General features: G+C 47.8%; 1 protein-coding gene across 1 annotated transcript; it reads left to right on the top strand.

Annotated features, from left to right (window-relative positions):
* Positions 1–4081: 4081 nt before the first annotated feature.
* LOC116538492 (intelectin-2) lies at positions 4082–10024 on the top strand. The gene is made up of 6 exons (XM_032260936.1): positions 4082–4191; positions 5507–5754; positions 6111–6269; positions 6950–7070; positions 7919–8022; positions 9752–10024. Exons 1-6 carry the CDS (start codon positions 4098–4100, stop codon positions 9902–9904), a joined length of 879 nt encoding a protein of 292 aa, XP_032116827.1. The 5' UTR covers positions 4082–4097; the 3' UTR covers positions 9905–10024.
* Positions 10025–14074: the final 4050 nt, after the last annotated feature.

Genomic DNA, 14074 nt, shown 5'->3' with positions numbered 1-14074 from the left:
TGGTCAGGCGTGGTGGCTCATGCCCGTAATCCCAGAACTTTGGGAGGCCAAGGCAGAGGGAACAGGAGGTCAGGAGTTTGAGACCAGCCTGGCTAACATGGTGAAACTCTATCTCTACTAAAAATACAAAAATTAGCCAGGTTCGGTGGCAGGTGCCTGTAATCCCAGCTACTCAGGAGGCTGAGGCAGGAGAATCACTTGAACCTGGGAGGCAGAGGTTGCAGTGAGCCGAGATTGTGCCACTGCACTCTATCCTGGGCGACAGGACAAGACCCTGCCTCAAAAAAAAAAAAAAAATAAAAAAAGGAAAACACACACTTATTTAAAAGTAAGGGACCATGATGTATGTAACAGCCTCACATGTTTCAGAAATTTTTTTTTGTAATATATATATATATATATATATATATAGAGAGAGAGAGAGCATAAATGATAAAGCAAATTGGGTGAAATATTAACAATAGTTGAATTGAGGTAAAGGGCATACAGGTGGTTTCATACTATTGCTATTTTTGTAACATTTAATAAATTTTAAATTGTTTCTAAACACAGTTAATAAAAATAACATTACAGCACGATACATGCAATAATTAGTGCTTGGACAGTGTACAGTAGTGGGACAAAGGAAGGAACCATCAGCTTTGTCTGGGGGTGGGAGTGTGGGGAAGGCTTGAAAGAGCAGTTGAAGGAAAGACTGGAAGGACGATATCTTCTTTTCCTCTATTTATTCATTTATTTATTTAAATTCTTTTTCTTCTTCTTTCTTTTTTTTGAGATGGAGTCTTGCTCTGTTGCCAGGCTGGAGTACAGTGGCACGATCTCGGCTCACTGCAACCTCTGCCTCCTGGGTTCAAGCGATTCTCCTGCCTCAGCCTCTGAGTAGCTGGGATTACAGGTGTGCGTCACTGCACCGGGCTAAATTTTGTATTTTTAGTAGAGACAGGGTTTCACCATGTTAATCAGGCGGGTCTTGAACTCCTGACTCAGGTAATCCGCCCGCCTTGGCCTCCCAAAGTGCTGGAATTATAGGCATGAGCCACTACACCCGGCCAATTATTTATTCTTAATTAATTTCTTTTTCATGAGGTGTCACCTCAGTCTATAAGGATGATGTCTTGACAGAGCTGTGTCTAGGGGGCCGGGGCATCTGGGAGAGGAGGGGAAGGGAGAAGGCAGGGGAGGATTATGACTTATTTGCAAATCTGAGTAGATACCGCTACCTTGTATGGCCTGCCCTGGGAAAGCAGGACGACCCTCCTCAGATGGCAACAGTCGTCCATGTGGTCAGGAACAGAGCTTCCTGCTTCTCCAGACAGTCACATGTCCTTTCTCATTTCCAGGGCCCAGGCTCAGGTACCCTCAGAGGGAAGGGCATCAGAGGGAGGGGCCAGCAGCCTAGGCTGGGCAGGGCTTGGGTGGTTTGGCTGTCTACATAAAGGGACCACACTTCACCCTGCATCAGGATCCCCTGCAGGGGAGCTCTGAGAGTCACCAGAAGAGAAATTTCAGCCCTGGCATCTGTGAGGCAGTAAGGAGGGAGCTGTCTGTGCTGGTGAGGAAGGTGTTTTTGATCCATCTGTGTGGGAGCAATGATGCCAGCTCAGGTCTGGTCTCAGTTTTAGAGATTGAGTTTCAGGAAAATGAGCCCATGGCCCCTTGGGTATTTGCAGCGTTGGACAGCAGTGGGGGATATTCTGGGAGGTTCTAGAATGCTCACAAGCCCATCACTTTCCATTTGAGGTTTCCTGAGTCAGAAAGGTCAGGGAGTAAGAATGAGAAGTTGACAAAGGAGGGGCCAGCCAGTGACAGTATGCATCTTGTTTTTCCTTAGAGGACAATGACCAGACTCACCTTCTTGCTGTTCCTGTCTGTGGCCACCAGCCGGTGCAGTGCAGGTAAATCGCTCCTGAGAGTAGGGGCTGCAGTTCGCTGTGTGCCCCTCTGCTGTGCAGGGCCCTGGAGGGGGTAGAGCTAGGCAGGGCTCTGAAGTCCAGGGCCGCAGGGGAAGTCCTGGAGGGGCACAGAACCCATGCTAAGCAGCCAACTTGAGGGGTGGACTGGCTGCGGATTTCTGGTCTCCCCTGGGGTCTGGTCTGAAGCAGTCAGGATGTTAGCTCAGGTGTATCCTGGGGCCTGATTCTCTGCTTCTGTGGCTGTGAGGGGTTCATGGGTGAGAGAGTAAGAACTGTGTCCCTGCTCAGCTGCTCTGCCTCTTGTGGCCTTGGCCTCGGGATCCCAAGAGGGAGCCGGGTGATCAGTGCTGGGTCCAGGGTGTACCCTCCTCTAGTTGCCATCCTCATAATTCTGTTCTTCCAGCAGGCACAATAGTGATACTTTATCATTGATATTGGGTTCTATTGTTTATTTCAATCAGTTAAAAAAAGTACATTTACATATGACATTTCATTTGATCTCCATGAGTATAAAGAAGTTATTAATGACATCTTTTGTTTTGTTTTGTTTTTTTGAGACAGTCTTGCTCTGTGGTCAGGCTGGAGTGCAGTGGCGCGATCTTGGCTCACTGCAACCTCTGCCTTCCAGGTTGAAGCGATTCTTCTGCCTCAGCCTCCTGAGTAGCTGGGACTACAGGCACGCGCCACCACGCCCGACTAATTTTTGTAGTTTTAGTAGAGACGACGTTTCACCATGTTGGTCAGGATGGTTTCAATCTCTTTACCTCATGATTTGCCTGCCTTGGCCACCCAAAGTGCTGGGATTACGGGTGTGAGCCATCATGCCTGGGCATCTGGAATTTTAACTTGAGTCCTGTATTTTTTTTTTTTTTTTGAGACAGAGTCTTTGCTCTGTCGCCTAGGCTGAAGTACAGTGTGGTGCAATCTCGGCTCACTGGAACCTCCACCTCCTGGGTTCAAGTGATTCTCCTGCCTCAGCCTCCCCAGTAGCTGGGATTACAGGTGCACACCACCACACCTGGCTAAGTTTTGTATTTTCAGTACAGACGGCATTTTGCTATATTGGCAAGTCTGGTCTCAAACTCGACCTTGTGATACGTCTACCTTGGCCTCCCAAAGTGCCGGGATTATAGGCGTGAGCCACCATGCCCAGGCTGAGTCCTGTAATTTTAAATACACTTTTTCCCACTCTGCCAGGCTTTTGGAATAATTTCTAGGCTTTTAGACTAATATGCATAGTCCTTCATCCCCTGGCCTCTGTGAAGTTTTTGGCTTTGGTTTCCACGCCTCTTTGTATCACAGCGTTTGGTCCAGCCATAGTAAGTGACTGACCTGTAGTTTTCAGCAGGCTGGGCGGGGCTGGGCTCTGCTATCACTTCAGGCCATCTCATGGGCTTTCTTCTCTTCCTGGGGTGCACTCTCCCCTTTCCTTTCTGTTTTATAGCTGGCTCCCATTCTCCCATCAAAATCAGCCTGCTGAGTTACAGCTGGTCTCTTCCCAAGCAAGTTCCCAGGGCTCGCCCCATAGGTGGGTCTGCCCCCCCATCTCATTTGGGTCCCTTTCCATGTGCACCTTCCCTGTAGAATGTAGTTTCTTGAAGAAATGTGTCCAGTTGTCTTTGCCCAGTGTCTAGGTAGTTTACACAGTAGGGATTTAACTAAAGGTAGTCAAGTGGAAGATTCCTGGTGTTTCAGCTATACCAGCTGTTGGATCAGATGATCTTAGCATAGAGAATCCCTGACCTCCTGGGACTTCAGAGCAGAGTGATGAGTTGATACAGAGGCAGAGGTTGGCCAGGAAAGATGGTCTCAGTGGTCAGAATTTTTGTTTTGTTTTGTGAGATGGCATCTAGCTCTGTCACCCAGGCTGGAGTGCAGTGGTACCATCTTGGCTCACTGCAACCTCCGCCTCCCAAGTTCAGGTGATTCTCCTGCCCTAGCCTCCCGAGTAGCTGGGACTACGGGTGTGTGCCACCACGCCTGGCTAATTGTTTGTATTTTTAATAGAGAGGAGGTTTCACCATGTTGTCCAGGATGGTCTCTATCTCCTAACCTCATGATCCGCCTGCCTCAGCCTTCCAAAGTGCTGGGATTACAAGCATGAACCACCGCTCCCAGCATCAGTCATCAGACTTGTAATGAGAATCACTCTCACATCTTTTAGCAGTGGCCTCTTCTCTTGAGATGCTCTCGAGGATGGATGGAACCTGTGCCTCCTCCTTTTCTTCCCTGCCTAGAAGCTGCAAGGAAATCAAGGAACGTTGCCATAGAGCAGGTGGTGAGTAACGAACCAACTCAGCATTCTCTCTTTGATGCCACTTTTTAGGTCAACAGAGCCCACTCCTAGAAATCAGCAGGGACATACCCATGTGGAGCCTGTTCTGCCCCCAGCTCCTACTCAAGGAAGTTTCTAGTGTGAATTTTGAGGCTTTTGTGTCCCATTTCAGTCACATGATCTTCTGAACACAGAGAGTGCAGTGTTCCTGGCGATGCTTAGCGTGGCGGCAAGAACTGCAATGAATCTTTTGCCCCTACTTGCCCCGGGTCTATAGAGGCTGGCAGAAAACCTGAAACTCCCGAGCCAGAGACAAAGAGCTTTATTAATCACAGGAATAGCAGTAGCCAGAGCATCAGCATTTTCGTGTACTGCGCCAGGTGACATCTGCACAAGTAGTGGGTTTGTCAAGCAGACTGACAAATTTGGCTGGCAAAGAAACGACAAGGCCTTTTTAGAGCCAGAGTGTTTATTACTCACATAGAAAGCAAATTCAAGATCGGCAAAAGTGTCAGCCTCTCCCATTCGTTGTCCCACAAGACGGCACGGAAAAGAAGGAGGTGACAACACAACATGGGCAGTGGCTGAGGAGCCAGTCCATGCTGCCATAGCTGTTTCATAGCCTGTGTACCTTGCGGCGTGGGGGCGAGCGAGGCAAAAAGCCTCATATACCTCCTCAGAACCCGGGAGGTGACGACACAGTCATGACAGCCGTCTCATGACAGCTTCCACGAAGATAGGGAGCGGGTGAGAAGTGACCTCGTTGCAGTTCCTCTCAAGCTTCCCACCTTTCCATGTTTCAGGGAGATCACAGGCTTTCCGGCAAGGCTTAGGTAAGCTGTCCCTATGTGGCCTATGCGCGAATGTGCAAAGTCATCGGGATGCCACAGAGGAGCCAGTCTGCTGCAAGCTAGTGAACAGGAGGGGAGCTCTGAGCTTGGGGAAGCTGACTCTTACATAATAGGCACAACCTTTGCTCTGAGCTGCAGAGAGGTCCCATCCTGTCGCAGACTCAGATGCGGCTGTGTGCTGATTTCTGGCCTCTCCTGGCCACAGGGTGGCACTGTCGAGAGGGAGATCCATCTGTCTCTCTTCGAAGGCTATTTGCTCTACAACTCTGAGAGGACAGTGTGAAGCCAAGGCAGTCAGTGCCTCTGCTCCTAGGTGAGCAGAACACAAGATGCATGGAGCATCATCTTCCAAGTACGTGTTGGAGCCTTCAGAGTGTACTTTTGACTTCCTAGGGCTTTTCTATTCATGGGGCTGAGATGGACCCTGAGCTATAGACAGGGAGGTTCTGGGATGATTCTCTCTACAGATGGCCTGTATTTTCTCCGCACCAAGAATGGTGCTGTCTACCAGACCTTCTGTGACATGACCTCTGGGGGTGGCGGCTGGACCCTGGTGGCCAGCGTGCACGAGAATGACATGCGTGGGAAGTGCACGGTGGGCGATCGCTGGTCCAGTCAGCAGGGCAACAAAGCAGACTACCCAGAGGGGGACGGCAACTGGGCCAACTACAACACCTTTGGGTCTGCAGAGGCGGCCACGAGCGATGACTACAAGGTTGGTGCCACCTCCCACCTGCTTGGGTGAGGGTGAGGAGTGGGGTGAGGCTGGCCACAGGCCTGCAGGAGGGAGGGCTGGAAGGTGGGATGTGGGGGAGGGCTGGAAGGTGGGATGTGGGGGAGGGCTGGAAAAGAAGAGAGAAATACATGTCTTGAATCCCAGCTTCCTCCCAACAAGGCCGTTAGGGCCTGGGTGGTGGTGGGATCATCTGTTGGGAGTGGGGTGTCTGAGCGTGTCTGGCCATCTGCCCACCTGGAGTCCAGAGCTCTCAGCCCAGCTGAGGCTGCACGTGTGGGCCTTTTACCTCCTGGGACCTCGTGGCCCCATCAGACTCAGTGTCTGTTGCTTTCCAGAACCCCGGCTACTATGACATCCAGGCCAAGGACCTGGGCATCTGGCATGTGCCCAACAAGTCCCCCATACAGCACTGGAGAAACAGAGCCCTGCTGAGGTACCGCACCAACACTGGCTTCTTCCAGAGCCTGGGACATAATCTGTTTGGCCTCTACCAGGTACACAGGGCTGCTGGCTGGGGGCACTCTCTTTGGTGACCAGAGAGCCAAGTGTCTGGGGTAGGGGACAGATCCGTTCTGTGGTTCCACATCACTGCCGAGTGGTTGGCTGTTTCCGTTTCCTTTGGTTCACTGCAAACTCATGTCCACCTTCTCAGGAACTCTAAGCCAGGCAAGGAAGAGGCCCGTGGGACAGGAGAGCATAGGGAGAAAGAGACAGGGACGAGGGGCTTGGGGCTGTTGGGGAGATAGGGAAAAGGAGTCACTATCATTATTGTTTTTTACTGAGACGGAGTCTCACTCTGTCTCTAAGGCTGGAGTGCAGTGACGTGATCTCAGCTCAGCGCAACCTCTGCCTCCTGGGTTCAAGCAATTCTGCCTCAGCCTCCTGAGTAGCTGGGACTACAGGCGTGTGACATCACAGCCAGCTAATTTTTTATTTTTAGTAGAGACAGGGTTTTACCATGTTGGCCAGGCTGGTCTTGAACTCCTGACCTTAGGTGCTCCACTTGCCTTGGCCTCCCAAAGTGCTGGGATTACAGGCATGAGCCACCAGGCCCGGCAGGAGTCACTATGATTATGATTGATTTGGTTAATGGCAGTTAACTTGAAACCCCCCTCCCCCCACTATGGCAGCATCTCTAATGCCCTCACAAAACCTCTCTCCTTGGTCTCTGCAGAAATACCCAGTGAAATACGGATTAGGGAACTGTTGGAATGACAATGGCCCAGCCATACCTGTGGTCTATGACTTTGGTGATGCTAAGAAGACTGCATCTTATTACTCACCATATGGTCAACGTGAGTGTTTGCTCCCTAGTCCATCATAAATATTTCCTTGTTCTCTTGGAGAAGGGTGGCAGATAGCAACAATTAATAATTGCTCTGATTTACTGAGCACTTAAAATGTACCAGACTATTTTCTGGGAACTTAAGATGATTTTGTGTCATTTAATTATCATGAGAAAACTTTGAAGTTAGAATTGCTGTTACCCCTATTTCACAGGACGTAATCCCAGGCTTCTCATCACCTTGTATAGCCTCTTATGAGTTAAGAGAAGGTGAACACTGAGGTTCACCGGAAAGACCCACTAGCAGAGTGGTGAGAGAGATTTACTTTTGTTATGAGGGCTAACTATTAATTATCTTACAAAAGACGGTTTTCAGTATAATAAGGCCACGGAAGTTAAGTTGTGGATGAAAAACTCCACTGTTGTCCTTTGATATTCTGATGAAAGCAGGTGACAGTCATGAAAATCAACCCATGGTAATTGGATGAGAAGTGTGTAAACAGCAACAGGCAGCCACATCCGATCATTGCTTATTCCTGCTGGGCCTTCTCAGATCTTTTTGGTAATCTTTCTGTAGAGTCTAGCTTCTCCTGTAAGCTGTAGGCAGACAAAGGACCTTTTGTGAGCCCCAGCCTTTGTCCTCTTGCCCCAGATGAAAAGAGGTTTCCTTGGGGATAAGTTTAGGACTGAAGAGCACCAGCCACTTGCCATAGGGATGCTGAGCTGAACCCCTGCAGCCTGCAGTGATTAGCTGTAGCCTCAGCTTTTGGCTTAGGGAATCCCTGGACTGGACAATGGGAAGCTGCTTCTAGTTCCTCCTTTGAATACTTGGCCCTTTCTTCACCTCTTCTCTTTCAGTGGAATTTGTTGCAGGATTCGTCCAGTTCAGGGTTTTTAACAATGAAAGAGCAGCCAATGCCCTTTGTGCTGGGGTTAGAGTTACTGGCTGTAACACTGAACATGTGAGTTTTTGGGGAGATCAGTGGCCCATGTGTTTGCATGTGTGTGCATGTGCGTGCACCTGTGTGGTGTGTAGCAGTGTGTGTCTCTGTGGTTACTTGCTTAGTCTCATTATTGTTTACTCTCATTACTCTCTTGATGATGTCTTATGAATATATTTTTCATTTTTTCTTTGAAGAGTCCTGATTTTTTTTTTTTTTTTTTTTTTGAGATGGAGTTTCACTCACGTTACCCAGGCTGGAGTGCAATGGCGCGATCTCGGCTCACCGCAACCTCCGCCTCCTGGGTTCAGGCAATTCTCCTGCCTCAGCCTCCTGAGTAGCTGGGATTACAGGCACGCACCACCATGCCCAGCTAATTTTTTGTATTTTTAGTAGAGACGGGGTTTCACCATGTTGACCAGGATGGTCTCGATCTCTTGACCTCGTGATCCACCCACCTCGGCCTCCCAAAGTGCTGGGATTACAGGCTTGAGCCACCGCGCCCATCCGAAGAGTCCTGATTTTTAACAAAAATGAAGTGTTTCAAAGTTTGGAGTAGTAGATGCCAGAAGTTGAGTATAATTTATTTATTTATTTTTTGAGATGGATTCTTGCTCTGTCGCCCAGGCTGGAGTGCAGTGGTGCAATCTCAGCTCACTGCAACCTCCACCTCCCCAGTTCAAGCGATTCTCCTGCCTCAGCCTCTCGAGTAGCTGGCGCTACAGGCACGTGCCATCATGCCCGGCTAATTTTTTGTATTTTTAGTAGAGACAGGGTTTCACCATGTTAGCCAGGATGGTCTTGATCTCCTGACCTCATGATCTGCCCACCTCAGCCTCTCAAAGTGCTGGGATTACAGGCGTGAGCCACCGTGCCTGGCCGATTATAATTAATTTAATGAAATTCAGTTTATCAAAATTTTATTTATTTATTTATTTTTTTATTGAGATGGGGGTTCACCATGTTGGTCAGACTGGTCTCGAACTGCTGACCTCAGGTAATCCACTCGCCTCGGCCTCCCAAAGTGCTGGGATTACGGGCGTGAGCCACTGCGCCCGTCTCAAAGTTTTCATTTATGGTTAGTACTTTTTGTGTTTTCTGTAAGACATACCTCCTTACACTGAGGTCATGAAAATATTCTCCAATATTAATCTTAACTTTTAGAAATTTTATATTTTTATTGTTCTTCCAGTCTTGTAGGAGGGAGCACCATAGCTGTAGTGGTTGGAGACTGTATTTGAGGGGGCTGGAGGTAGACAGCATCAGAACCATCAAGAACCAGGGCATTCAGTTAGGGCCCCCTCCCCTCCCCAACTGCACAGTCTGAACTCACAGCTGCATCTTCACTTCCCTGCCTCACCTATCAGCTTGTGCATTATCCAGCTAAGATGAGGCGGCTATGTGCTCATGGAGGGACTCGTAGATTAGAATTCAGAGGATGCTGGTCATGTGGGCACTGGGGGTGGACTAGAGTATGTGTCTTTATGCCCTTTTCCTTGACAACCTTCTCCACTTGCTCCTTGCTCCTTAGACTGTCTATTAGTGCATGTTTGTGAATGTTCCTGCATGCATTGCTTCTTTAAAATACATGCACAGGGCCGGGTGCGGTGGCTCATGTCTGTAATCCCAGCAATTTGGGAGGCCAGGGCGGGTGGATCACTTGAGGTCTGGCATTCAAGACCAGCCTTGGGCTCACTGGTGTCAGCAGCCAATCAAATCCCTCACGGTGTCTCTTCTTTCTGTTTCCCAGCACTGCATCGGTGGAGGAGGGTTCTTCCCAGACGGCAATCCCCGTCAGTGTGGGGACTTCTCTGCCTTTGACTGGAATGGATATGGAGCTCACGTTAAGGGCAGCTGCAGTCAGCAGATAACGGAGGCCGCTGTACTCTTGTTCTATAGATGAGAGAGATCTCTGCAGTGTGGGGATGAGAACCCACCTTCTAACCCTGGCTATTTGGAGACAGAAAAACTGGCATTCTAACAAGGAGGAGGGGAGAATAAATTACATCAATCTGTAACTCTATATTTCTTTTAATTCTTTTTACAAACTGGCTAATGTGTTGAGGGATATTTTAAAAGAATACCTATGGTTCTAGTGAATTCCACCTCAGATATTCTGGGCTTGTACAGTGGCTAGGAAGAACCCACGGAACAAAAATAAGTGTTCACTTCAGCAACACATATACTAAAATTAGAATAATACAGAGAAGATTAGCCAAAAGATATAAAAATTTGAAAAATAAAAAGACATTCTGAGCCAGGGATGGTGGCTCATGCCTGTAATCCCAGCACTTTGGGAGGCTGAGGCAGGTGGATTGCCCAGGGTCAGGAGTTTGAGACCAGCCTGAGCAACATGACAAAACTTAATCTTTACAAGAAGTACAAAAATTAGCTAAGTGATAATGTGTGCCCTCAATCCAGTACGACTGATACCCTTATACGAAGAGAAGAGAGGCAGACACAGACACACACACAGAGGGAAGGCAGCCATATGAAGCGGGAGGCAGAGAGTGGAGTTATGTGGCCACAAATCAAGAAACACCGAGGATTGGCCAGGCATGGTGCCTCACGCCTATAATCCCAGTACTTTTGGAGGGTGAGGTGGGAGGACTGCTTGAGTCCAGGGGTCTGAGACTAGCCTTGGCAAAAAACATAGTGAAACCCTGTTTCTATCAAAAACAAAAAACAAACACAAAAACAAACCAAGGATTGCTTTCCACCTGAAGCTGGAAGAGGCAAGAGAAGATCGTCCTGCAGAGTCTTTGGGTAGAGCATAACCAGGCTGATGCCTTAATTTTGGACTTCTAAGTTCTGAAAGAGTGTAATTCCTTAAAATTACTCTCTAGGTTATGAAACCTAGGTTATGAAAATTTGTTATGGCAACCCTAGGAAACTATACAATTGTGCCTTATTGGTTTTTTTTCTCTCTACTAGTTTGAAAAATTACATACTTTTTTCCTGTCCTTTTAGTGGCTACTCTAGAACAGCAGCCTTCATGAATGTTTTCTATTCACTAATTTGTGTGTTCATTTCTTTACAAGCATTAATTGAGAGCCTATTATATGCCAGAACATATGCTAGATGTTGGGGATATGGTAACAAGTCAGGTAAACATTTCTGCCTTTCTGGAGATTGTACTCTGGCACCAGGAAGCATATGATATGCAATAAAAAATAAATAATGGAATGTCAAGTTTTTTTTAATTAAAAAAATTTTTTTTTTTTTTAGAGACAGAGTTTCAACATGTTGGTCAGGATGGTCTCCATCTCTTGACCACATGATCCGCCCGCCTCAGCCTCCCAAAGTGCTGGGATTACAGGCATGAGCCACCGTGCCCGGCCATTTTTTTTTTTTTAAACCAGGTCTCTCTTTTTTTTTTTTTGAGATGGAGTTTCGCTCGTTACCCAGGCTGGAGTGCAATGGTGTGATCTCGGCTCACCGCAACCTCCGCCTCCTGGGTTCACGCAATTCTCCTGCCTCAGCCTCCTGAGTAGCTGGGATTATAGGCACGCGCCACCATGTCCAGCTAATTTTTTGTATTTTTAGTAGAGACGGGGTTTCACCATGTTGACCAGGATGGTCTCGATCTCTTGACCTCGTGATCCACCCGCCTCGGCCTCCCAAAGCGCTGGGATTACAGGCATGAGCCACCGTGCCCAGCCATTTTTTTTTTTTTAAACCAGGTCTCTTTATGTTGCCCAGGCTGTTCTGGAACTCTTGGGTTGAAATGATCCTCCTGCTTCAGCCTCCCAAAATGCTGGGATTACAGCTGTGAGCCACCACACCCAGCCTAGAACGTGAAGCTTTGAAAAGTGGAAAAAGAAAGTTGAGTGGGAACATAGATACATTGAGGGTGGTGGCGGTTTACAATTTTAATAGATCTTTAGAGAAGGCTTCAGTGAGAAGGTGACATCGAGGAAAGGTCTGAAGAAGGTGAGGGATTGAGCCACGATGTACCAGGCAGAGAGGACCGCAACTGCCAAGATCTTGTGGTGGGAGCGTCTCCACTGTGTTCAGGAGTCGTGACGGGGTTTGGCTGGCAGAAGCTGAATAAGTACGGAGGAGAACAGCGGGTCATGACAGCAGAAAGGTAAGATGGGGGCAGATTGTGGAGGATATTGTGGACCTTCTGGGCAGGACTACAAGCCTTCAGAGGGGTCTGAGTAGGGGAGTAGCCTGATTTACCAGGATGACTTCGGCTATGTTGAGGATATTTTAAAGACTGCCAAGGGCAGAAGCAGAAAGACCAAAGAGGAGATGTGCAGCCAGCCAGGTGATGCTAGTGGCTTAGATGAAGGTGATAGCCAGGAGGTGTGAATGGTGGTCAGGTTAGATTATTTGGAAGCTGAGGCTGACTGATTGGATGAGGTATGTGAGCGAGAGAGAGGCATCAAGGGGTGCTTTTACTCATTCACCTGCTCCTATTGTTAAGTGATATCTTTTTTTTTTTTTTTTTTTTTTTTTTTGAGGCAGAGTTTTGCTCTTGTTGCCCAGGCTGGAGTACAATGACACGATCTTGGCTCACTGCAACCTCTGCTTCCCGGGTTCAAGCTATTCTCCTGCCTCAGCCTCCCAAGCAGCCGGGATTACAGGCATGTGACACCACTCCCAGCTAATTTTTTGTATTTAGTAGAGACCGGGTTTCACCGTGTTGGTCAGGCTGGCCTCAAACTCCTGACCTCAGGTGATTTGCCTGCCTCAGCCTCCCAAAGTGCTGGGATTAAAGATGTGAGCCACCATGCCTGGCCTGATTTTTGTATTTTTGGTAGAGATGGAGCTTGACCATGTTAGCCAGGCTGGTCTCAAACTCCTGACCTCAGTTGGTCCACCGCCTCGGCCTCCCAAAGTGCTAGGATTACAGGTGTGAGCCACTTCATCAGGCCTAAAAAATTTTATTAAAAAATTTTTTTGTTTGTAGAGATGAGTTTTCCCTATGTTGCTCAGATTGGTCTCAAACTCCTGGGATCAAACAATCCTCCTGCCTTGGCCTCCCAGAGTGTTGGGACTATAGGTGTCCAGGCCCTTCTTTCTCTTTGTGTGACATAATCTTAAATTTTCTCCCTTGTTGAATCAAGTTTAGCCTACAGCTGCCTCCTTACATATTTTAAATTTGGCCTAAGGTTTCTCTGTTCATTGTGAACTATAACCTAAATGGAAGTATAAACAAACTGTAGTCTCCTCTTCTGCCAATCACCAAGTTTGGGCCAATCAAATGTGGCCAAATGTTCAAATCAGGCAAATGCCAAGCTGTAACTAATGCAGCTGTTTCTGTACCTCACTTTCATTTTCCATATGTTACTTTACTTTTTCTGTCCATAAATCTTCCACTACATGGCTGTGCTGGAGTCTCTGAGCCTACTCTGGCTCAGAAGGTTGCCCGATTCATGAATTATTCACTGCTCAATTAAAGTCTTTTAGATTTAACTTGGCTGAAGTTTTTCTTTTATCGGATGGTGTCAGAAGTGTGATCTGAAGTAGACCTTCTCACAACCCCCAGGAGCGCTGAGTGACCAAGCAAAGATCATGGGTAAGTTATCGCTCAGATTCTGAAGCACCATGGATTTGTATTTTGAGCTGTCTGAGTTTTGTTGAGCAAATTTCTTATTTAAACTTGGTTTGGAAATCGTGACAGAAACTAAACTGGGTCCAGGACAAGATTGGATTCAGTAATGAACTGATTAACTGGCTTGGATCTAGTTAGAGGCCTCTTACATCTGACTAGATCAGAAAGAAACAGGTAGTAAATGGCAGTATTGCAGGGGGTGTAAAATTTGCTTTTGGAAATTTGCAGGGATTTTTGTGTTTTATCCCTTTGCTTTTCTGGTTGCCCAGGCTGGAGTGCAGTGGCACAATCTCAGCTCACTGCAACCTCCACCTCCCAGGTTCAAGCGATTCTCCTGCCTCAACCTCCCGAGTAGCTAGGATTACAGGCGCACACCACCCTGCCTGGCTAATTTTTGCAGTTTTAGTAGAGACAGGGTCTCATCATGTTGGCCAGGCTGGTCTCAAACTCCTGTCCTCAAGTGATCTGCCTGCCTCAGCTTCCTAAAGGTGCTGGGATTACAGATGTGAG

Source organism: Sapajus apella, unplaced genomic scaffold (assembly GCF_009761245.1).
Source record: "Sapajus apella isolate SASKATOON/1434 unplaced genomic scaffold, GSC_monkey_1.0 scaffold119, whole genome shotgun sequence".
Taxonomy (NCBI): domain Eukaryota; kingdom Metazoa; phylum Chordata; class Mammalia; order Primates; family Cebidae; genus Sapajus; species Sapajus apella.
The sequence above is the reverse complement of the archived record's forward strand: the minus strand, read 5'-3'. Positions and strand labels throughout refer to the sequence as shown.